The 26,294-nt window shown below is 36.6% G+C and overlaps 1 protein-coding gene across 6 annotated transcripts in view; it reads right to left on the reverse strand.

Annotated features, from left to right (window-relative positions):
- Window positions 1-26,294, reverse strand: part of PCDH17 (protocadherin 17) — an 86,738-nt gene that overhangs the window by 59,611 nt on the left and 833 nt on the right. For 3 of the 6 annotated variants that reach the window (XM_040653603.2, XM_015276837.4, XM_040653605.2), the window contains exon 1: window positions 21,710-26,236. In XM_040653603.2, coding sequence (XP_040509537.1) covers window positions 21,710-24,319 — 2,610 coding nt within the window. In that variant the 5' untranslated portion in view covers window positions 24,320-26,236. Of the gene's footprint in view, window positions 1-21,709; window positions 26,237-26,294 lie in introns of those variants that run through there. The other 3 variants (XM_040653591.2, XM_015276813.4, XM_015276818.4) reach the window with 2 other exon arrangements.

A 26,294-nucleotide genomic window follows, 5' to 3' on the forward strand; every position in this document is an offset into this window, starting at 1 on the left:
GAAGATCCTGTTTATAATCAATGTCATTAGAATAAAAACTTGCCTTAACTGTTAGCATGCTTAAAGTTATAAGCAGAAATACTGAGAGAAAAAAAAAAAAAAAAAAAAAAGAAAAAAAAGGAAGAAATGGAGGCATAACATTCTTATATTTAATCTCTTAAATGTAACACATTATATTTCAGAAGCAACCCTTAATTGTGCCTTTTATTCTCTTTTCCTGTCTCCACTTGTAAGCCAGCATCTCTTGTGAGCTGCAAATCCACTTCATATATATATAATCAGTACAACATACACAGAGCCTGATACTTCTGAACCCAGATAAATCTATATAATTGCAGAACTCATATCTGATTTCTAAGTCTAATATCTCAGTTATAGATACCCAGGAAAACTAACCTCGTGATTTTTTTTTTTTTTTTTTTTTTTTTAATGCAAGAAATGTGCCTTCTCACACAGCAGCTACTAGAATCAACACTTCCATTTTTTATGATGTTGTCATACAAAATGTCTGTTACAAAATACATTTTCATCAATTCTCTGCTATCTGATTAAGAAACATAAATCAGATTCTTGCCCTGGAATTAATTATAGCAGCTCCTTAAAGGTGGTGCTAAGCAGTTCTCTACAGTCTGAATCATGGTCAGAACTGGTCAAATATTTTGTTTCTGCATTGTCACAGCAATAAAAACATGTCATACACTAGTCAAAATATAAATTTTAAAATAGAAGCTATGACAAAATCTTGGCTGCAGTTTTAATAATGGGAGTTGCTTCTGAGAAATTCTGTATTTATGGTAATAAATGGCCTTTAAATCAATCAAAATTTGACCAATTTATTTTATATTGTATTTTGCATCTAAATAAACAATTGTCTTTTTACAGTGAGTTCACAGCTGCAAAAGGACAACTGTAAATACTTGATAACCATAGACATCTGCATAACTCTGAGTTGAATTATTTTCCTTCTGTTCTAAAAGCATTAAGCTTTAACCTGTTATAAACTACGGAGATAACATGCTGGTGATGATCTGTAACATGGCATTCTGAGATCTAGGCAGTAGAGGATAACTATTTACCTACACGATATGTAAAAATAAACATTTAATTTTAAGGCTACAAAATTTAGAGTAATCTGTTACACAACAGATTACGGAGAGATATGAATGTCTATTTATTTATTCTTTAATTCCAGTTGAAGTGAGAGGTCATATACTTAAAATTTTTACACTTTCTATAGAAGTGATATTACACATTTCAGTTCATGCATTAATCATACCTCTTAACACCGCATAGCTGTAATGTTAAAAAATAAGTGTCACTTTAAAAATTTAACAACAGCAAACAAGTCCTTTGTTCTTTGAGTATTCAGCCCTTTCCAGGAAATTAGAATTGGGTCTCTCTGTTTGCCCTCCAGTAGGTTTCAGTGCACTTACAGATAAACATTTGCAAGCTGACATAATCAACTGAGATCCCTTTATTAACATTACAGATACGGATACCTACACAAGTTTCACTCCATTTCGACCATCTAGCCTTAGGTTTGTTCTGCTCCTGGAGCTGACTTCCTTCAGAAATTGTGGGGATAATCTAGATGACCAGCAAGATATTCAGTATAATAGCTAATGGTAAGTGAGTTGTATCATACCAGGAGTGAATAACAAGGAATTATAATTACCTGATTAAAAAAATATATATATATGTTACCCAAATTGAAGACTGAGGGCTGGAGTATCAATTAGGTCACTTTGTCATGAGTTTTTAGGAGGAAAAAAACAAACAAACAAACAAAAAAAAAAATACTTGACAGAACGTCTCCAAAATAAAAGTGAGAACTGTCCAACATCCAAGATGAACACTGGAGAATTAAAAGTCTGTGATATCACTCTAACATATTGCACCTCCCCTAAAGAAAAGGTTTATTTTCACAGACTAGAACTAATTTATTTCCAGTGCGAGGAGGTATATTATTTCCAGAGTTCTTTCAATGGCCCCCTAAAAATGCTTTCTTATATCTATCTGTCCTAATATGTGACTGTACAGTAAATTTGAAGTTTTAAGAACACTGTCATTACTGTGATGTTACATAAAAGTTCTTGAGGATTTGAGTACACACTTGTCAGCTTTTCCAGAAGAATGGAACTCATAAAAATGACATTTTGAAAGAGACCAGAACTCATACAAACCTTGCAGAAGCCACCAAAAATGATTAAAAAAAAAAAAAAAAAAAAAAAAAAGCTATTGCCACTGCCTTTCAACATGTATCTTATGACTTGATTATGTTACTTTTGAAGAAGAAAATAGAAGGGCTGGCAAATAAAACCTGTACAAAATATACTTCTGGTATGTGGTCTTCAGATGTGACGATATAATTGTCACAGTCTAATGGTCTACCTTGAAGAATCATTTGTTGACCAGTGTTTGCATGAATACGTAGAACATCCTTCAAGTGCTGTTGTCAACTGTCTGGAAAACCATTCATTCTATTACACTTGTTAATGCTTCCATATTAAGATGAAACAGTGTCTTTGTAAGCTAAAATTATTGGTATGTATTGTTCATATATGGTGAATTTGAAATACTAAATTTTATAAATTTAAAATAAAACTGTTAAGGTTCTACCAATTAATTGGCTGCACCTTCTAGAAGTTTAATTCAGGGAAAACAAAACGAAAAATTATGGCCAAGAAGGGAATATCAAAAACAAAGTCCTGATAAGATTCATTAGCCTTAAACATTCTCATAAGAAAAAAAAATAAAAACAAATTTCTGGAAACACTTTGAATCAACCTGCACAATGAATTATGGGGAATATTTTTAGCATTCCTTACATTAATCCTGCTTCCTTTATTTTTTTTTTCTTTCATAAATTCATGTTCACAACATTTCATTGAAATTATTTTGATATTTTACAGATAAAAAAGTGTTCAATAGTGACTCCGCAAACATATGGATAAATAACTATAACTATATACATATAAACATATATATAGTTATATATACATATAACTATATATATAGGATATATATATATATATATATATATTCTTTTTCAAAAAAGAATATCAGGATTAAAATTACAGCCCCATAACAATCAATCCAATTTCTGGAAATTAACTATTGCTTGATGAAAGAATGAGCTTCTGCTTTCAAGAATTCCTATTAAAACAAAATGAAACAAAACAAACAAAACAACGAAAGCAACAACAACAAAACAACAAAACAAACAAACAAAAATCTGTCTATTAAAAATTAGAAATTCCTAGCTCTTTTCCTTCTCTCTCTTCTTTTTTTTTTTTTGTTTTCTTTTGTTTTCATTTTAATAAAAAAAAAATTGTTGTACCACTATTTTGAAAATTTATAACAAGCCTTATTGTATTTCATACCATTTGAATAATGCTGGACAAAAAAAAAAAAAAAAAAAAAAAAAAAAAAGAGGAAAAGTGAGAGAGAAAGAGGGAGAGAGGGAGAAATGCAATATTTAAGTATTCTTGACAAATTATGTCCAGAAATAATAGTCATATTAGGGAAAGATGTATTTAAGAATGTAAAAAAGAACTAAAACATTAATCAGTTTTATGAATATTCGGCTACTAGAATATTCATAATTTTTTCGCAGAATTACAAGAACAAGTATCAGATTTTCAGAAATGATTCAACACAACTCTATTTTATGTAGATGTTCATACCTGAAACTATAATTCAGCAAAATGTCTTTGCTGACTCTAAATTCTTTTTAATTAAATATTAAATACAAAATGAAATGAAATATCTCTCCTCTTTATCAGATGACTAGTTAATATCTACTTCAAACCCTTTTTGTGTCTTTTCTTGAGAAGTACCCACCCTTCCCCCACGATACAAATATCTTATGTAATGACAATCATTTTTCAAGAGAAATTAATATATTCTGCCAAATCAGGTTTTGAAAGAGCAGACAATTGTCTTGATTTTGTTAGAAACAGTTTTTGTTCAATATAGTACTATTTTTCACAAGGAACTCCTCAGTCTTCCACTTACATCTACTGAGTATGTTTGCTTAGCCTGAAGAACAGTTTTCGATTTCACAAGTTTTCGATTTCACTTCTTTCATTAAGAAAAGGTATTACCTCAACATCAAAAATACAAGACAATAAAATAAAATGTTAAATAAAAAGAACTGAGCATAAACTTTTAATAAACAATTCTATTTTATCTGAAAGGCAAAATTAAGCAAACTTTTTTTAACAAATCTCATCCTAATATGTGCTCTCCACTTTGAAAATATTTTTGAGACATAGTTTATATGAATATACATATTTGAGATGTTTCACACGCTGCAAAACAAGTGTTTTAGTGTTTTAAGAGCAGTGTATTTATGTGAATTTCTGACATGTATGACATTCTTGAAAAACACATGGAAAGAAACCTAGTCAGATGCACAGGCCATAACATTCACCAGTCTGCTGTACATTTTACTGAAGGATGCTGGTGTTTTCTCTTTCCCTTGAGTGAGAAAAGCGAAATGGTGAGGGAGAGCTCCTGGGCTACTCAGTCAAATGGTTAGAGGGGCTTTAAAAAAAGTAAAAGTAGGACTCAGAAACTTTTGTTTTTTCCTGTGAGTGGAGGAATACAGATTCTCCCCAGATATATCTCCTGATCCATGTACTAATTTTCTTAGCACATACTACAGTTGTTACACATATATGTTACCAATCTTTTTCATTAGAGAATTTCTTTCAAAGTACCACAGAAATCTGTATTTGTAGTACTGTCTCACTGAAAACAATTATTTTTCAAGTTTTGACAAGAATTTACTCTGCAATGTACAAGGCAAAAGAGAAGACAAAGCCCAGATTATAGTAATTTGATATAGTGTGAGGATTAGAAAACATAGGGCCCAGTGAAGATTTCTCTCACTTCATTGATGGTTGCACCAAGCCTGAATTCTGAAGAAGCTAAAAAGGTCACTGTAAGAGAGACAGTTTTTGTGTGGCCCTGGTAGATAAAGAGACCTGTAAGATAAGAGAAAGTGAGTTCAGACTGATCAGTTTTTCATATATAAAATAAAGACAACTCCTCTGCTAGAGATACAGGATACACATTTATGGGCAGACTTGTCATTAAGATAGAACTAGGAAAAAGTGTGGAAAGTGAACCCAAATCTTCCTTCTTCTAAGAGGGAATTAAGAAGATTTTTCAGCAATCTCCAATTGCTGTTGGTCTTACAACAGTTTTTAGACTTCTGAGCCTCATTTTACTTTGCAGTGAAGAACCAAGAAATATAAGCATTTAATGAAATTACCACAGTCTGGGAAGAGAATGTGCAGAGTTGTCAAATGGGACTAGAAAAATCTAATTGCAATACAAACTATTTTTTGGAAAATGTGTAAGATCAGAAGAGGTGGAAGAAGTGCTAAATATCACACCACATGAAAAGCTCTATCTGAAAGTACAATAGCTCTCCTTCTGCTATCACAGCATCAATAAATAAACATAATGAAATTCATGACACATTATTGCATTGCTCTGTATTGCCCCTATTCATTTAAAAATGATGAACTCATTTAAAATAATTCACAACCTGTCAAACGCCTGTGAGCAATGCAGTTTGACTGGAGCTTTAAGAAGCCTTTGTGAAGATCTTACGAAAGCTTGATACAACCTAAATCAAAGTGAAGATGGAAGTATGGGAAAATAGAATAATAACTACTTCACCTGAATCTACTAGTACAGTTGCATTCGATATATTTACACTGTTCACCAGTGATATGTACTTACTGAAGCTGCACTGTCAATAAAAAACACATTAAGAACCTTCTGAAAGAGCTTCCCTGTCAATTAGACTGCAGATACATTCTATCGCTCCAGTTTTCCTGTCAATTTAATATACTGGATCATATTAACAGTACTGGCTTGTCAAGAAGGCAAATCCGAATCCTATTAATGGAGTTACACTGCCAATATAATCGGCTTCCTGTTTATTGAGCTCCCCAGTATTTGGGAAAGCTGTAAAATGGGATTATAAGGTTAGGTTGCATGCATCTGTCTCTGTTATATATAAATATTTGAGGAGTTGTATCCTACTGTGAAGAAACACGTGTAGTCACTTTTTTACTTTAATATAAACTTCAGAAGACAGAATAGTGCTGTAGTTTACCATCACTGAGAAAACATGAAATAATCCTTATTTATCATGTTGTGTTTCCTGCTTAGACTTAGTAATACTGTTACAGAACAGTCTACTTGTGTGCCAGAAACACACAAGTGCCAAGAGTTGTATGCAATCCATCCCACCTGCATGAGAGTATCTGTGCAAGAAAATAAAAAAAGAAGATAAAATATGTTTTAGTAATAAAATCTGAAATACTCAAAACTGTCAATGCTTAGTTAGTCCTTGTGTTGTGTTGTATGAACTTGATGGAATTGAAGCTTGTAACTGTAATTTTAGTGCAACAGAGAACCCCTGGAAATAAATAATTTGAGATAGTAGTTCAGGCATTAAAAAACAAACAAACAAACGAAAGTAACAGTAGAAGTTCAGCAAGACTTCTATTTAATAGAAGCCTTAATGAAGTTGAACATCAGTTGCTTTTTACACATTCAATATTAAATAATTACTTTGACTGGATTAGCAGAATATACAACAGTCCATTAAACCTGATTATATTTTAAAACAACACTTTTACTTAAACAAACAAAAAAAAAAAAAAAGGAAAAGAAAGAAAAGAATAGAAAAGACGAAAAGAGTAATTGCATTAAAATGTACTGGGCTTTCTCTTATCAAATTAACTCTCCAGATCTAACTTGAAAATATGGATTTAGAAAAACATGGTCCAAAATGACAGTTAAAGGTCAATGAATCAAGTTGCCAATTATATTTTCTGGTAGCAGATGGGTGCAATGAAACCTAATGATTGAATTTGAAACGCTTTAATGCACCTTTTATCCATGGCTCCCACCATATTGAGTCTACCTTAGTATTCCTAACAGATATTATGTTTACTGCATAACAATCTCAACCACGGTTAGCTAACCAGAATGAAATCTGCACTCCTCAGAACATCCAGTCTATTGAAGAAAATCATGCCACAGAATCAGAATAACACTTAGGAGATTATCTTTGATATCATTAGCCTTTTTTTTACTTTTCACTTCAAACTACATGTCAGATATTAAGTCTCTAAGTTAACGCATTAAAATTAGATGGACATTAAAAAAAAAAAAAAAACCTACTGCCTTGAAATTTAAAGAGATCAAAGTATTTGTTATCATGTCAAAAACATTTTTATTTCCTTGTGTTTTTAACCCTCTCTTTTCTGTGTGAAAGCAATCTTATTTTCTTTACTTCACATACAGATATTCTAAAATACAATCATAAATTGCTGGCATTTTTATTTTTAATATTAACACATATTTAAAGCTCTTACTCAGCGGGAACACAAATAAAGCCAATAAGTGTTGTGGAATATGTCTTGTTCTTACCACTGCTGTTTTCTTGTTTTTAAGAGCAGCATATCACAAATGTTTTCTGAACAGATAAAAGCTTTATAAAAATTGGAATACTATCTGATGGAAAAGGAGATCAAATTATGGCTTTTTAACACTGACAAATTGCTTTGTACTCATAAGGTTCAGTAAGGGGAAGCAGAGAAAATATTTTAAATCTGTTAAGATCATGTTAACACCTATCCACTACGTTTACCTTCTGTTCAACCTATACTCCCACTGAAAGCAACAATAAAACTCCCAGAAGCCATGACCTGAGGTCTACTGAAATCAATGAATGTTTTCAATTTTGTTTCAGTGGTCCTTGCATCAGTCTGCTTAGTTCAATTACAGGATAAGTGAGTCTTTACATAGTGTGCTACATTCCCACAGATATGCTTGTTGTATACTGTAGAAAGCTTCAAAGGAGCAAGAATATTACTATGGTGATAGAAAGTAAAAAAAAAATTCTTATACGTAATGTTCTTTTATGCCAGCATATGGTCCTCTCAATGGATGACATTTAAACCAATTTGTAATGGCAGCAACAAGGAAAGGTGATTAGCTAGGCAGAAAACACTATATGTGGCAGAAGAGTCCAGTTTTGTATTTCTTCACCCCAGTGTGAAAAATATTAGCAATAAAGGTAAAATAGGACCTGGTTCTGAAGTCACACTGCCTGCACAGAAAACGTACATAAAGAAAACCACTGAAGCTTTCTTCCAAGATGATGGACAGAAGAACAGAGATAAATCTAGATCACTTACTTTCCTTTCAAGCTGAAACCTTATCCTCCTCCTTTTCCTAAAATCCAGAAAAGCAACGATTCCCTTAAATTCCTCAGGAATTAAGAAGCAAATTGCAGATGCTGAAACTTACAATAGTTTCTTCTGTTGATTTTCTTATTTAGGTCATAGAACTATTTCATTAAAAATCATCAACAAGTTATTCTATAAGTGATTTTGAGACAGTATAAAAAGCCAAACTTTCTCACAAATATCTTGGCATAATTATTTCCTCATAATGTTAAAAAAGATCTACTACTAAATATGCTGCCAAAATATGGCTCAATTTATGACAGAATAGTAGATCATAAACTTTACAGCTTCACATGCCTGTGTAAGGAGATTTTCAACTATAAAATGGTGATGAGTTGATTTATTATTTTTGACATAAGATAAATAATTTAGGCTTGCACAAATTTAGTAAGAGGTTCTGTCCCTAAATATACTTTAAAGCCATAACATTCAGGTGCCTATGATGAGGTACCTCATAAAACATAAAGTTTGATTGAATACATCATGAATATAGCAGCAATGGCCAAGTAGGCGTAGACAGAAAAAAAAAAAAAAAAAAAAAAAAAAAAAGGCCTTTTGATTACAGGGCTCTGTATAACCATCCACATCTCTATCACTTCAATGTCAACCTACTTTAATGACTTCATATTCTGTATATCAATTCAGGAGACAGAGCAAGTAAAGAAGATTGTTATCTTTCTCAATAGGAACACTTTACCTATAACACAACAATTATCCAGGGAACTCTACAGGTAACTTCTATACTCACAGGTATTTTAGGGTGTGACTTTGACATGTAAATTCTTAAGAACCCGGGAGAACATGTTCTGGATTACTCCTCTCATTAAAGCTTGTCATACTGAAACTATGAAAGATTTTGTTGTTAAAATAAACCATGTGACAAAAGGTTCTCTGCAAAGACGGCAGAACAAATTCTCTTTCTGTTATAAACTTATGTTGGTTTGTAAACATCTAGGACATTTCTACAAGATTCACCAGACAGAGACTCAATATCAATGCTAATATTTGACTGAGGGTGTTGTTGGAATACAGTATTTAAATTATGGATTTGTCTCTATATTTAATTAGCTCAGCTAGCATTTGAGCACATTCTTTCAAAAACAAATGAATGTAACTGTATGTTGTATATCATTTTTTATTCTCTTAAATATGAATTTACAAAGAAAAGAATTCATGTAACCTTATCTAAACAATGTCTATGTCACAAAAGTCTAAAGCTAGTATTCAGAAGTTTGTGTATGGAGGAATTCTCTTTCCAAATATGAAAATAATTGAAATACAACTGTTGTGCAAGAAATTCTAAATAAACTCTCATGCACTGGGCAAAAAAAAAAAAAAAAAAAAAAAAAAAAAAAAATTGTTAAGGTCGTTCTCACTGCCCTTCCTGAACATCTGAACCAATTATGTGTTTGGATGTGCTGCTCCCTGCAGGTGGATCAAAAGTCACGCCAATAGACTTCTTCACTGGAACTCAACATGAGAGTTAAGTGCATGCTCACATGAAATGATATCTAAAAGACCATTGCCTGTACACACAGTTCTATACATAAGCCCTCAAAGCCTTTTATTTTCAGGTAGAAAATTTCATTAGGAGATGGATTAGATCATTTCCATGGAAAGTTTCTCATTTACATAATTAAAGGTCATCTGTTGATGTTTCTTTTTAAATAAGCAGATTACTGCGTTGTTGAGAATAAAACAAAAACGTACAGTAGCAAGTCCTACAAGATGGGCTTCAGTTCACATGCAATTTCACTAATTTCACTGTGACTTTCTAATAATGAGTAAATTTAGGTCTGTTGATTGCTTTCATTTAGATCTTCTCAGACATGAGTAAAATACGTGCTTTTATATGGTAGGATCAAGAGTAAAATCAACTATCTTCCATAAGAATAGAATTAGGACATAATTTCTAGAATGCCATGGATCAAACTTCAGCAAAGTTTCTAAGGCCTACAGTATGAAGCCCTATGTCTAAAGACTTGTAATAGGATTACTGCTATAACTTTAACCATTACAAAACAAACATCACCAATATAATGATACCAACAACTTTAATAGTGTATAAGGAATAGACAGTTACTTGCAAGAATTAATCTGCCATTCCACACATCTGCCCAAGGGAGGTATTGTAATTGCAAAAAATTTACTCTTAGACTGCTGAGACTCATAGTAATTATGTTTCTTTTTTTAATAGAAATAGCCACAGGTAGTAACAAATTGGGTTTTGAGATGGGGAAGTGGGCATGAATTCTAACCTAAATTACTATGTAATTGTCTTCATTATAAAATATTATAGAAAATGTATAGCTGAAAATTTAAACTAGGACAGAATCTTTTATTTAAGTAATCTCTTCTCCTGCACTGGCTCTTCAACATAACTGCAAGCAATTTATCTAAATATCTTTGCCAATACTAGCCAAAATTCCTGAGGATTATATTTGTTTAATAACAGCAGTTTTCTTTTGCTTTACTTTCATCCAAAGACAATAAGCTAACAAGTAAGTGAAGATCTGGAAATCTATCTACTCATTCCTAAGGTTATTTTGCCAGTATCGATGTAGAAGGGGATGAAGAAAAGAGGCTCCTTGTGTTTCTGCACTTATATTTTAAATGAACTGAAATTAAAGCTTTCTTCAAAATTCTGGAATTCAGTTTGAAACCTGGAATTACTCAAAATGAGCTACTTGACAATTGAAGGAATTACTGTTTCCTTTACAATCACATTATTGTGATGATGGGATGTGTATTGTTGAGGAAGATCATATATATGGTGGCCAATTAATAAATAATAAAATAAATTCATCCAGCTGTTCTGCCCCTTGCAATAATGTATTCTGTTACGTCTGAAAAGAAGTTACAGGTAATTTAAACAGGCAGAACACATTCAGAGACAGACAAAATGAAGACTATGCACACAAAGAAAAAACGTTTTGTTTCCCCCCTTTTTTCACCCCCATAGATACTTTCTATGTTGTAGAAAAAGGTGTAGATTGACCCAATCTTCTTAAACACAGATAATGCACAGTGTTAAATAAATGAATAAATAGATGTGCATCTCATTATTAACTTTTTTTTTTTTTTTAAATCTGGCTAAATAGTTGCTTTGAATCTGTGCTGCTGTCACATCTATGTATCTACATATAAGCACTTTTATTATCTGACATAAACTCTAGACATTCAAATAGCTTCCAAGGCTTCATGTCTCCCATTTCTTAAAAGGCTTTTAAATTCATTATTTCCCAAGCACTCTAAATTCCACTACATTCTTATTGTCATTTGATCCACTGAAATGACGAAGAGATCAGAAAAGAACACACTGGGTACTTTACAGCTGTGGCTGGATAATCTTGCTCATGATCATCAAAGCAGGATTGTTTTTATGATCTTCAAATCTGCATATCAAATTACACAAGTCTATGTGAAAGAGCAAAAATATCAAATATTCAGACATCAGGACTATCTCAGTAGAGTACTAGAGAATGCAGTTTGAGGCTAAGTGATATGAACAGCTTTTGCAGCTTTGCAACGTTTTTAAAGTAAGGGAAAAAAGCAACAGGGAGCAGTTGAGCTAATACAGACTAAGAGATTCTGAGCTTAATTCTACATGCGCTTACACATATCAGCAGCTCCATTCCTGTAAGCAATCCATTTAACTCAGTGGTTTCATTGACCTAAATTAAAATATTCACTGAATAAGTGTTCTAAAGATCATTCCTTGAAAGACATAGTACAAATGCAATTTAAAAGAAGGTTAGTGTCTGTAAGCCTCAAAATTACTTATGTACTGATTAAAGACATCATCCTGTTTTTTCAGCTTTTCTTGACAAACAGTCTGTCCCTCAGTATCAGTAAGAACAAAACCCAAGTTCTGAATCTGAGGGGCATTTTTAAAACAACATTTTTAGTGTTTATATTGTTTTTGATTTTAACCTTTAAATTGTTATACATTTTAAATATTTTCATTAAGTATCTTTAGCTCACGTGTTTACCTTTAGAAAAAGAAAACAAACAAACAAACAAACAAAAAACAACTGAATTGTAGCTAAACAAGCTTAACTGTAAGTGGTTGCTTAGCAATCAGCAATGTACAAGACAGAAATATAGTAAGTAAAGATAGTGACTGACATGTTCTGTGTTTGAATCATGGTATTCATTAAAATGAACAGAGTAACACCAACAGAAGTTTAAAACAAAACTCTATTAATAAAATAATGCATACAACTGTCTTTAGGAACAAATTATGCTTTCAAAAGCTACAAATTGTGATTCACGTCTGTTCTCAGTAAGAAAATCCTGTAGCTATTATTAAAAATACATTAAAATCCTTCAAAATTTTGATGAAGCCATTATTTACCTTTTGTTTTTAATTCAATTGTCAAGTGTGCTTCCAATGATTTTAAACATAGTATATATCTACAAAGCAAGCAAGAGTTTACAGCTTTGAAGACTTGAAATTGATTTTTAATGCACCAGCTTTCAAACACTACAAAGGCTGCTCTCTGCTGATAAAGACAGTAAACAAGAAATTGTCCTTTAAATGTTCCCTTTAATGTTTTTCTTTAATTAAAAATCAATCAATAAAAAAAAAAACCTCCAACATTGTGACATTAAAAAATTAAAATTAAGACATTAAAAATGTTTAAGGGTTTTTGACACACAATGCATTCAAACTAGAATGAAAACTTGTTACTTTTGTTTACTTCTGTCAGTTTAGAATTTCTTATTTCTTCTCATTGTGAACACTGTTAATCAAGAAATAAAAACAAGTCAAAATAGCTTAGCACTGAACACAGCTATTTTTATTGTGTAGAAATATTAAAATTGAGATAAAGTAAAAGTAGATGTTTTAAAAGTGCTGAAGTAAAATGATTTTAATACCTTTGGATTATTTTAATATATTCCTTTCCTCTAATTAAACTAAAGCCTATTTATGTAGATTAGTTACATCTAGAGTTTCATTTTTCCAACCTGTATTTATCCTTTGATCACAAAGCTTGTTAACTTAAATGGTCTTTTATTGTTATGATTCGTTTTCCCATAATTATGCAGTTTAACTGCCTGATTTTTTTTTTTTTTTGAATAAATATATGCAAACGTGCCAATCATATTCAACAGTGTTATGCTAGATGCTCAATGAACTGTAAGAGCCATTTCAATACAATAAAACTGCCTGGAAGTGTTCCAGGGCAAGGACTGCAAATACCAGTAATCATAGTGTCACTAGAACTAGCACAGGCAAATACAAGCATGTCACATGTATCAATAGATGGTCTGAAACACTGCCTGAAACTCATTTCACATGTCTATCACTGCAAGAACTTACAATGCATCGATCAGAGGTCCCACCCACACCACTTGTAACGAGAGTTCTGCTTTTCCCTTCTTTGGCATGCAGTGGAGACTGCATCACACAGCCTCACAGCAGGGAACAGGATGTAATTAGAAACTCTTCTGTTACAGGCAAAAGTATTTTATGAACCAGAGGAACTCTGGTTTGACGCATAAATGACAAAGGCAGTAGAAACTTCCACAGATAATATTATATACTGTTCACTTGAAGCATTTACTTGCCTAGATTGCCTACAGGGCACAAAACTGAAAATAGATCAGCATGGGGGTTCAAACAGGTGCCATCTCCTCACTGCACCAAAAGTAAGATACTAACTGATCTTCATGCTGTATTTCTGCACAGGCAACATTAATAATTGGCTGAAATGTTTCAGCATCATCTATACATGTAGAGGAACTCCTCAGTTTTTAGGACACAGGGAAGTATTTTCTTATTTCAAGCAACTGATATCCTTTCTATATAGTTACCTCTGTAGTTGATGCAATTCAGTAAAGAGATGCTTCACTTGTGACCTTAATAAGCAGGAATTGTATCAGAAGCCTTTGGGACTAAGAAAGTATATGACTGCTCAAGGAGGTTATTTAAAGCACTGCCTAATATCCTAATTAACAGAGACATTCATATGAATTCACTTGTTCTTGAATGTAGTACTGAGCATTTTATCTAAAACGCTTAATAATTTATCTATTTCTTTCTCATAGGATTTACAGTAATTAATCCAAAATCTTCTTTTGAAAAAAGACTAAGGTAGAATAATAATAATAATAATAAAGTTGTATTCAAAAGACCATGATTTATTGCAGTCAGCATACTCCATTACATCCCATCGTACCAGGAAAAGCTGCAACAAATAGCTAATCTCCTTGCTGCCCTCTTAAAAAAACCTAATAAATGAAACACAAAGAACTTTTTCCAAAATGATATTGCCACTCTCTTCCTAGTATCTTTATTTATTTATTTATTATTTTCCTATGTAGGTAAGAGATTGCATTCCCCTGAGAGTTTTACTTTTTTTTCTATATTCTCAAGCCCTTTAGCGTTAATTTCACCATTTCTCTACAGCTGAACTGGACATACAATTGAAAGCATAAAGCTCTCAGACTATCTGCTGTAAAAATTTGTTCTAACTGCTCTACTCTGACCTTTTGACTTCGATACTTTTAAAGATAAAAATGGAACTGTGTTACTTCTACGGTCAACAAATTATTGTTTAAGTTCTTTTCACAAGAAAATTCCTACCTGATGGAAAACACTAGTAGCAAAATGTAATTCCTTTATATTTAAAGACACTCCTCAATCTTGAAGCAATGTCTCAAGACCTCTGCCACTCATCCTGTATGTTTTCATCAGAAAGAAAACAGCAGACCGGATACGTACATTTGCAGATAATTTGGAAAGGCATTTTTACTTTTACAGGAACAATGAAGAAAGATCAAGAAAGATCTTTCAAAACATAAATGCAAATATTACTCTGTATGTTAATGCTTCTTGAGGAGGAAGAGAATAAAACGAAAACAAAATCCCAAATAAATTACAGCCATATATTGTGACCAGAACATATTTTCTCATCCATATTTTTACCTTCTTAGAGAAGCGAGTTTGTACTTATGCCTTTTTATCAGCAAGAGATATTTTCAAATAGGCTAACCTAATTACAATTTTCCACATATCAATATTTGGTGAATGTTAAGAATGTCACATTCTGCATGTTTTTCTAAAATTTATGAAAATATATGAAAAAAAAAGGATTTTCAGCAATATGTTCAATGGAGTACTTGATTTCCTCTTGCAGCTGCACACCTGATTGTGTTACAGTTCACATCATAGAGCTGAAATCTCCTAAATTCCAGTCTCATCAATTAATGTCTATAAAGATGCTGTAAAAAAACATCACAAAAGAATGAAGTCTAAAAATAACAGGCCTGATCATACTATTCTTAGTTGCACTCTGTAAGAATCTTAGTCACAATTTACTTCAATCCACTGAAATAATTGATGAAGACAAAATTATGCTATTGACTGATATCTGAGTAAAATCAGGCCTTCTCTTCAATGTGGGTAAGAATAATAGAAACCTGGCCATACCTGCTGTTAAAAGATTACTCATCAATGGATCAGTCATGAAAGTTGCACTGGTAATTACAATCGTGTGAAATTTACCAGTTAAAGTTAGGAAATAAGAGTGAGCACCAGGATGAGGAAAGCTCAGACAACTTTAAGAGCCATTGAGAGGTGAGACCCAGTAGATGCCGTATGACTTGTCTCATAACTTATTTTAACTGTGCTTTCTACTACTCTCATAATTTATAAAACAGCAACTTTTAGGGAGACATTATTATTCTTATTTATTATTATTTATTGGTGACCAAGAATTTCTATCGTGGCAGTCTCGCTTTCTTAGATCAGTGTTCTACTTCAGTCTCTTAAGTTGCCTTTCTCCATGTATTTTTATTGCTTCATATTAAAGCATTTCATCTTGGAAAGTTCTTTAGATTTCATATGGACCTACATTTCAGAAATGACCCTTTTGAAATAATGTTGCTATAAACAATATTGTCAAGGAGATCAAGACCAGGGCAGCAGTAACGCAAAACAGGGCACAAATTCTGCTTCCTCTGCCTATTTCAGCAACTGGACTGGACACCACATCTTGCTCTAGGTTCTTACACTTGCTTCCAAAATGAATGTACTTTGTCACAGCATTATACAGTGGAAAAATGGAATTATGCTTCACCCAAACACAGAAAATGTCCTGTCCTGCAATTCTTGTACAACTAATCTCAGTACTGACTTTAACAAATAAAGAAAAACCTAAAGCTACAGAACTGCAGAATACAAAATACTACTAATTGCAGACTGTATTTACACAATGCAAGCATTCACAGGAGTTACTTTGCAAGACATCTGCCCTTGCCAGATTGTAAAAACTACCATAATTCATCTCAGTCAGGCTGTTCTGAAATTTCATTTTATGACAATCCTTAGATATGGCCCTAGAATATGTTCAAACACATAATGAGTACAAAATCGTCAATCTGCAAATGTGTAGAACTGCCCCTGTGTCCTCTTAGTGTAAAATATTAATTTCTACTAGCTGTAGTGAGAGAGAATAATATTTGCAGCACGGGATACAGAAATCAAACTTTCTACCTCTGATTTTAGACAGGAATTTTAAACCAGTGAGAACAATGCAACTTCTGTAAAGAAAGTTGCACGCTTCTTTTTTTGCAAGACATTTCTGAGCTGAAGTTTCTCGAAGTAAAGCGTGAAACAATATAATATCTAAAGAGAGGGCAGTACTAATGTAGCTCATGTTTTTATTTCCCCTGAAGATTGCATCTTCTTAGGTACTACCAGGCACCTGGCAATGAAGCTGCACTGGGAGCTAACAGTAATCTGTTGACACATAGTAAACATCGGGTGCCTGAAGTATTAAGAACGATCTGTACTTTATCTTAAAATGCTACAGGACTGTCTGGTACAGCAACTGAACGGGTTCCCAGCTTGAGAGCTTGCAGCACTGCCATTCTTTTTTCTCTGGGTTGTTTAGTAAAACCTGTGGACACTACTTCTCCTATTAACTCCTGTCTCATTCCTCATATACATACAAATCTCTCCAAGTTGCATCACAAGAATAATAATGAATAATCTCTAGACTTTGTAGCAGATAGTTTTCTGCACTACTGTCCTGTCACTCTGAGAAATCTTTTTCCAGAACTTATATATTTAAGGAATCTATTTGTTCCCCTCTATCAATCCATTCTTAAATGCTGGAATCCTGCAGGAAAATAAACTTACTTGTTCATGCAGGGAAAGACTTCCCCATAACTAACACAAACTAATCATCACATAACCTTTTGTTGTGAGAGACATGAACATACATGTGTATGTTTATACATGTTTCATATATATATACATATATATACACATATGTATGCTTTATATATACGTATTTAATGCAACTTCTTCAGCAAAATACTGTTTCTCTTAGTCAGACAAGCACATGAACTTGATGTACTCAACAGACTGAGATGAACAGAATTTGCCCAGTAGTCTTTAAGATCTCAACTGAATAGATTCTGCCTGTCAGCCATGTAGACACTCAATTTTCTCTGGCTTTCCCCATTTTTCCCCAATAAAAATGAACAGTTTGGACTCCAAGTGATTGAAAGACTGCATGGAATATTTAATGTGGTGATGAGAATTGTATAGCTCTTGTCTATATTAGAATGCTTTTCACTGAGTTACTCGTTGAAAGCACTATTTCTCAAGTATGTTTAGAATGTGTTTGCTGAAGTAAAAAACAACATGATAATGTGTAGTGGTTCTAACTGCACGGTATGTTATTAACGCTGTTCTTTATACACATCAACCTCACATGTCAAATCACAAACGGTCTATTTTGAGGAATCGTAGGCAGTTGCAATTCTCTTATATGCCAATAAATACTAGAGGTATTCAGCATCCTTGTCTATTTATTTTATATGTACCTATAAGTGTGCATGTTTAAATTATTTAATTATTATAGTAACAAAGGACTTCTCTGACTCACATAAATAACACACACAATCATTACAAATAGCTGAATGCTACAAAGTAGAGAATAAAGACACAAGTTGTTAGATCTTGTGACTAGTGAAGAACAGGAGTCACTCAAAGAGAGGGAAGATTACCACTCTGATATATATCCAGTAGTATTTTGCTTCTAGTCCTCTGGGGTCAGTCTGAAACCCATAGCCACTAAGGAACAGTTTACCCCACAGGTATACATTGATATAAATTGTGCTGCCTGTAGCATAATTTCATTAGATATCATAAAGCCTACTGATGTTAACAGTCCCTACTGGGAAAAAAAAAAAAAAAAAAAAAAAAAAAAAAAAAAAAGGAAAATTTGAATCTTTCAGATAAATACATTACTTGCTTTTAAACATTTAGGCTCAATTGCTGTAAGTAATAACATAACACTTAGTATGTGTATACATATGTATATGTATATATATGTATATAAGCATATATAGATACATAGATAAACAAAGTTATAGTATCTGACTCCTGCTACAGAACTTTGCCATTCTCACTTGCTGAGAAAATGAGAGTGAAGGAAAGCAGTTTCTTGTATAAATAATATAGTGTGAGATTGTCACGATTCGGCAATATACCTGGAAAAACTCAAGCGAATATTCGCTAGGGAACACTTATACAACCATTTGGCTTTCTCTCACTGAAGTAACGAAGAAAACTGCTGTTTTGAATTGACTAATGAAAGGAGATGATAAAGCAGCTGCTTGGATTCTGTATCTTTTTTTTATCCACTGGCTATACTTTTTATTCCTAACTGTGCAATTTGCTCTTCTTGTGTTTCCTGTGATATGTTAGATCCACAGAGAGGACTGATCCTTTACAACTTCTCCGTGAGCTTGCAGTTTGAATTTTATATGATGCAGAAATGGAAGACCAGACAGAAAGTAGTGTGTACATACTAAATTCAAATTTTATATAAAATTTACTCTAGAGATGTAGAGATGTAGAATACAAAATGTATCTAAGTAATACAAAATTACAGTGAAGAAGGATCAGATTTTCCCCTCTGACTACTTTAAGTCTGGGCCTCTCCTGAACTGAAAACAACCGCTGTTTCACATGGTGGTTTTGTTAGGTTAATACAACTACAAAGTATACATTAGTAAGCACATTTAACAGGTGTTCACTGGGGAAAATGAATGTTCCCTAATCTGTTTGCTGGACCATCTAAGTATCCCATGCTGCATTGGATATTCAGAGAAAGCAAGAGCAAAATATTTGATATGCCTGTATGTGCTGTGTGGAGTTACGGTAAGCATTTCCCACAGTCGCCATATCGAAAACTCTTACAGAAACCACAACACACCTTTTTAAGGGAGGAAATTCCTCTTTTAGCTTTATGTAGACCTCAGGAAAAATAAATAAATAAATAAATCATGACTGATATTATACAGTGAACACTGTAAAAAAGGTATCATATTTTCCATAGGGATTTTACACTACAATTGAATTTTTACTACTCAGTAGCATCAATACATGAATTACTTGCTTTATATAGGCATTACATGGTTGTAGGAAAGTAAAATTATTTGGCTCTTAGTAACTATTACACTTGTCAATAGGTTAAAAAAAATCTCTTTTTTTCTTAGCATTCTGATCACTCCATTTTACAGTAAAAAAAAGTTGACATTACTTAAACATGTGTCATTGAAAGTTATTTGTCTCATAAAGCATGAATTATAAATCAAATTATCTCTGGTTGCGCCCTAACCTAAACTCTTTCCTGAAGTGTCACTTTTTGTTAAAATCAATTCCAGATTTTACGTATTGCTCTGCACACCTAATTGACAGCAACACAAATTCATGATAGGCATAAAATGAAATTGTTTCTGTGACACAACTCAATTAAATAGTGGGTTGAGGATTAGTTCACAGTGACCTTGTACGAACATACAAACAGCCTTTATTTTCACTCTTTTTTTTTCCTTTTTTCTTTTTCTTTTCTTCTCTCTTTTTTTTCTTTTTCTTTTTTTTTCTTTTTCTTTTTTTTTTTTTTCTTTTTCATTTTTTTCTTTCCCCCCCTTTAAAAAATATTCAATTTACAGGCTATCAGTTACTGGAATTTTTGTTACTTAACTTTTCAATTACTGACAGCTGCTTCTATTTAGTTTAAAATGTTAGATGCAGCTGGCAACTAGAACATTCTGTGTTCAGAGACTGCACGGTAGCATAACTCAAAGGTACTATGAATTTTCTTTTGGTACATCAAGTGTCTAAAGTGCAACTTCTTTCCCACCAGCTGCATACACAAAGTGAGTCTGTGTCACTTCTGATACACTCAGCTCATTCCCCAGTGACTCAGAACAGCATATTAGGAGATCACAGGACAAAACAGATATGACATTTTAAATATATTTAATAGTCATTATCCAGAGCCTGCTTTCAATCCAAATGTTAAAAATCACTTTGGAACATACCTGTAGTATTTGAACATTAAGCTGCATTAATCATGAAGCAATAATTTAAATTAAATCAACTGGAGCCAAATTCTGCTCTCACCTTCACTCTGTGAGTTCACTGCTCTAGAATATGTCTTCTGAGTTTGGACTACCTGCTAGAAATTAAGTCAATTGATTAGCACCCTATATCCTGTGGTCCAAATTCTGACATTTCTCACATTCACAAAAGTCAGTAGAGGACAGTACGGATATAACTGACAGCAGAATTCAGCCCAGCTGTAATTTCTAAATGTAATTTCTTTGGTAGAAGACAGAGCATGTAAGTCTTTCACTATAAAGCAATAATCAATATTGACTCAGGCTACTGGAAATCTGACTAGTTGTTTTGCTGTTTTATGACAGGATGTGAGCTTTGTTGACATTTAGGGGTAGGAGGGAGTCACCGCATACATTTTTTTCTACTTGACTAAACCAAAAGTTTTGGTTGCTTATGGGGAGAGGAGGAGGCAATGGGGCCCCAATGATACTGTTCTGTGTCAAAAATAAATATTTATGTATATATATCCTAAAGAAGGAAATAAGAAAAATTAAAAACATACATCTTGAAAAGAAAGCACATATTTACATATAGGATTGGAGGGCTATAATACACTGTTGCAATAGATGTCCTCAGTGGGTAGTTTCTCTCATGTCCTGTCACTACAGATAACACCCTCCCCCATCTCCATCCCCAAACCAAAGCCAAGTGAAACCTGTGGAAGTGCCCACCTCTATCTGATGATTTTCTGGGAAATTACCCCAAAGTGCCCCAAATGTATTAAACGCCTACCTGCACTCTCACACGCATCTCATTTACACTGTTGTAACTCCATTTGTTTCACTGGGCACTTACTTTTGAGTCACACAAGAAACACCTGTGTAACAGCAGAACCAGACACATCAAATGTGACCTGTTTCCACTCTTAAGTCCACCTCTCTTTAGTGACTTGGGTTGGTCCCTTCAGTGGTGCCTTAGAGCAGATTTCACTGCAGACAAAACGTAAAGTTAAACCAGCGTCTAAAGTGAGGTCCAGGGTATTCTAAAAGTCTCCTACCTGAATTATGGACATCCGGCTCGGGGGAGCCTCGCTGGCGTTACTCCCTTGCCCTGTGAAGCTGGTGTGGCAGCCCACATGTCCCTGGGGTACAGTCAGGTTGTTGGAGGCGGGCTTCAGGTACATCACCTCAGATCTGGGAGAGCTGAGGGGCAGGCGGGTCTGGTAGTCAAAGTACATGGGTGAGGTGGCCAAGGATGGGCTGCTCACCACGTTCATGACATTGAGGGGGCCCCGGCTGTCCTCGCCCTCACTGGGCACCAGCATAATGTCATTCTTGCTGATCTTCTTCTTCTTGCCCTTGCCCCCTCCACTGCCACTGCCTCCTCCTCCCCCGCCACTGCCTCCCCCTCCTCCCAGCTGAGGGTGGCTATACTCGGCAATGCGACAATTATAGGTGCGGATCTCCTTGTTCTCTCGCTTGCACTTCACAGCAATAGTGATCATGGCAGCCAGCAAGATGATGGAGACAGTGCTCAGGGTCACGATCAGGGGCAGCGACAAGTCCCAGTGCGGTCGCCGATGCTGCTCGCCATTCACCTGTGGCTCGCCAGCCTCGGGTAGGGGCCCTGCCAAGGCCCTGACAATGAGCTTGGCCACCGCAGAGAGGCTGGGCTTGCCATGGTCACTGACTTTTACCACTAGTTCAGCCACAGGGCTGAGCTCCTCCCAGTAGGGGTGCAAGGTGCGTATCTCACCACTAGTAGGATCCATCTCAAAGAGGTGCTCCTCATTGCCTTCCACAATCTCATAGGTGAGGCGCCCACTCTCCCCAAAGTCACTGTCCAGGGCACGAACAGTGCCTACAGGATAGCCCACCCCAGCATTGCGTGGCACCTGCAGCTCAGCGGTGTCATTGATGAGGGCAGGCAGGACAATGAGGGGTGCATTGTCATTGACATCGAGCACGGTGACGCGTACTGTGGCGTTGCTCTCACGGTGGGGTGAACCTGAGTCCTTGGCCAGCACGCGAAACTCAAAGTGCTTTGTCTGCTCATAGTTAAAGCTCCTCAGGGCATAGATAGCACCATTGGTTGGGTTGACGGAGACATAGGTGTAGATGGATACGTCACCCACATGCCCAGGCAGAATGGAGTAAGAGACTGTCCCATTTTGGCCTAGGTCAGGGTCTTGAGCCAAGACAGAACCCAAGTACTCTCCAGGGATATTGTTCTCGGGCACCTGCAATACATAAAGATTCTTGCTGAAGCGGGGTGGGTTGTCATTCTCATCGAGGATTCGGACAGAGAACGACTTGGTGGAGTTGAGTGGGGGGTTGCCCCCGTCACGTGCCACGATGGTCACATTGTACTCATCCTGTGCCTCACGGTCCAGGGGCCGGTCGGTGACCACAGTGTAGAAGTTGTCATAGTTCTCCTCCAATGTGAAAGGGACAGCTCCAGGCCCACCACCACCTCCTAGCACCCGGCACTGGAGCTGCCCATTCTTACCCGAGTCACGGTCAGTGACCCGCACAAGGGCAATGACGGTGCCTGGTGGGGCAGCCTCACTCAGTGCTCCCTGGCGAACAGAGACAAAGCCAATGGTGGGAGCATTGTCATTGCGGTCAATGAGGCGGACAGTGACCTTGCAGTGAGCAGGGATGGGGTTGGGCCCCAGGTCTCGAGCCTGGACATCAATCTCTATAAGACCACTTTCCTCATAGTCCAGGTTGCCCTTGACACGGATGAGGCCACTCTGTGGGTCTATGCTAAAGAGGTCACGGACGCGATCAGGTGCATAGCCACTGAACGAGTAGAGCACCTCACCGTTGGTGCCCTCATCAGCATCAGTAGCATTGAGGTCAATAACAGCTGTCCCTAGCGGTGCGTTCTCTGGCAGTTCAACCACATAGGAGGCTGCCTCAAAGACAGGGCTGTTGTCATTGGAGTCAATGAGGCGTACATTGATCTGCACCGTGCCCGAGCGTGGTGGGTCGCCACCATCCAGTGCTGTCAGCACCAGAGTGTGGTGGCTCTGCTCCTCACGATCTAATGGCTTCTGGATGACCAACTCGGGAAACTTTGTGCCATCACCACGGGACTTCACATCAAGAGAGAAGAGGCCGTAGTCGTCACGGGTTAGAAGGTAGGTGCGCAGCCCGTTGTCTCCAGCATCTGGGTCATGGGCACTGGTGAGGGGGAAGCGGGTGCCCGGCGCAGCATTTTCTGAGATGTCCATGTCCACCTGGTCAGAAGGGAATGTTGGTGCATTGTCGTTCAGGTCCTGGATCTCCACCTTGATCATGCAGATCTCCTGGTCATTTGCGAACACCTCGAGGGACAGTTGACACTTGGTGCTGCGCCGGCACAGTGCCTCACGGTCGATGCGTTGCTTGGTGTAGAGCAGCCCACTCTCCCCGTCCACATCCAGGAGGTGAGGGGCTGAGTTCTCCAGCACCCGGAAGGTGGACTTGGGGCCTCGGCCAGGGCCACTGCGCTCAGCAGGCAGCAGCCCACCACCTGCTGCCCCCGCCGCCAGCCGCGCATCGCGGCCAATGTTCCCGATGACTGTGCCCGCTCCCTGCTCCTCTGGCACTGAGTAATTCAGGTTCTTCAGTGTCAGGGCAGGAGCCCAGCAGAGAAAGAAGCAACAAATGGAAAGGTACATCCCCGAGCAGGGGTGGGGGGGGGGGCAGCAGCTGCAGCGGCAACCAGGGTCGTCCCCGTGTTCTCTGCCTCCTGCGCTAGCTTTGTTCTTCCTCCTCCTCCGTCGGCTTTTTTTTTTTTTTTTTTTTTTTTTTCCTTTCTCTCTCCCCACCCCTGTATTTTAAGTTCCTGAACCTGTTGCTCTAAAACATCTGCAGAGACACAGGATGAGAGGCAGCAAATGGACCATGTAGCTCAGAGGGAGGGAGGCAGCAGACGGAGGGGGGGCGGCGGGGGAGGGGGGAGCAGCTCCGGCAGCGTCTCAGGAAGCGCTCGCCGTGATTGCTGTCCCCTCACAGTTACTTCGGCCGTCCAACTTGGGCAGTGGGAGGATTGCAAAAAAATGAGAAAATTTGCAAAAGATCTTCTCCTCCAGGCGGACGAAGCGTTCCCGATCCTTGAATGCCCGCAGATGTACAAAGGATAATAAAAATAATAATCATAAAAAATCAGCAGTGGTGGTTGTTTTTCTAAAAAAATGATCAAAAAGATTTTTTTTTTAATATATGTATTCATATATACATGGCAAAAGGGGGTGGTGGCACAGGTCTGTAAGCAGGGGGAGAAAAATCTTATTTGCTACTCATCACTTGCGATGCGATTGATGGAGCAGAGGGATGGGAGAGAGACAGAAGGGAAAAAAAGTCTTAGCTTGTTGGAGGAGCCCTCTTTGTGTGCAGTGAGAGGCAGTGAAATGTCTGATTGCACCGCGGGGCTGTTGGCTTTCAGGGAGTGTTTTGCTGCATTTAGAGATCTAATCTCGCATTGCTTGCGGCGGAAAGCTGGATCTCGCTGCCATTGGTATTTCCTACTCTGGTTCCTACACCCTCACTCTTTCCTTCCCGAATCAAAAGGCGAGGGTATGAGAATGGCAGAGCAAAGGACAAAACAAATAAATTAAAACAAAACAAACAAACAAATAATAATAATAAAAAAAACCGCAACAAACTAGTGTCCGGATTCACAGTTCCTTTTCTTTCCCTCTACTATCAGCCTTCCACTCGCCTGCCAGGGTAGGGGAAAAAAAAAAAAAAAATGAAAATCAAGAAACCTACCAGCTCATCATCACTATTAGCAGCAAACATATCTTTTAAGAGCAATCGCGGGCAGTGCTAATCAGATGCACGCTCGGGTTTCTTTAAGACAGGCCAGCAGCAGCCGCCACCACATCCTTTCTCTGTGCGTCTATGCGTGTGTGCAGATGCGTGTCTGAGGAGCTGCACTTTTCTCGCTGCAGTTTAATCCCAGTTTGCTTTTCTCTCCAGTCGAGAGGAAATCAACAGGCAACCCATGGCTGGACGCATAGATTAAACAAGAGCGCGAGAGAAAGGAAAGGACAGGGGGGTGGGGGAGAGGGAAAGGAAAAAAGCACCACACACACACTCTCTCTCTCTCTCCCCCTCTCTTAGTCTCCTTCTAAAAGGAAAACAGTCTCTGTATTCACAGGGCTGCGCTGTCAAGTGCCTCTCTTTTCTTTCTATACAGCATCTCCTCCCAGTGACACTGCCGCCTAGTCCGCTTCATCCAGGGGAGGGGAGAGGAAGAGAAAAGCAATCCCAGTGGTTAATAAAGTGGCAGGTCTTTTAATCGCCTGATTCACCTATATTAAACCTATGCAGATCCGTGGCGGGTGTGATGCATTTTTGCAGCCCCTTCAGGCTCTTGCAGTCTCTCCAGGCATCTCGGTAATAGTAAGGAGAGCAGCGGCAGCGCCAGATGTCTGATTTACCTTTCCCAGTAAATACTGGGGAAGAGCAGCTCTATTTTGTTTCAGGTTCTTTCAACAACCAGAAATAAATGAATGGCAGACCCCAAGTGCAGGTGTTCCAGGCTGCTGGATGAGTCAGATCCAGCGGAACAAATCACATTCACTATCTCCTCATGTTCCTCCCTTCACAGACATTAGTTGCAGCTTCTCCCTAACGCTTCTCTGACTC

The sequence above is a fragment of the Gallus gallus genome, chromosome 1 (genome assembly GCF_016699485.2).
Source record: "Gallus gallus isolate bGalGal1 chromosome 1, bGalGal1.mat.broiler.GRCg7b, whole genome shotgun sequence".
Classification (NCBI taxonomy): Eukaryota; Metazoa; Chordata; class Aves; order Galliformes; family Phasianidae; genus Gallus; species Gallus gallus.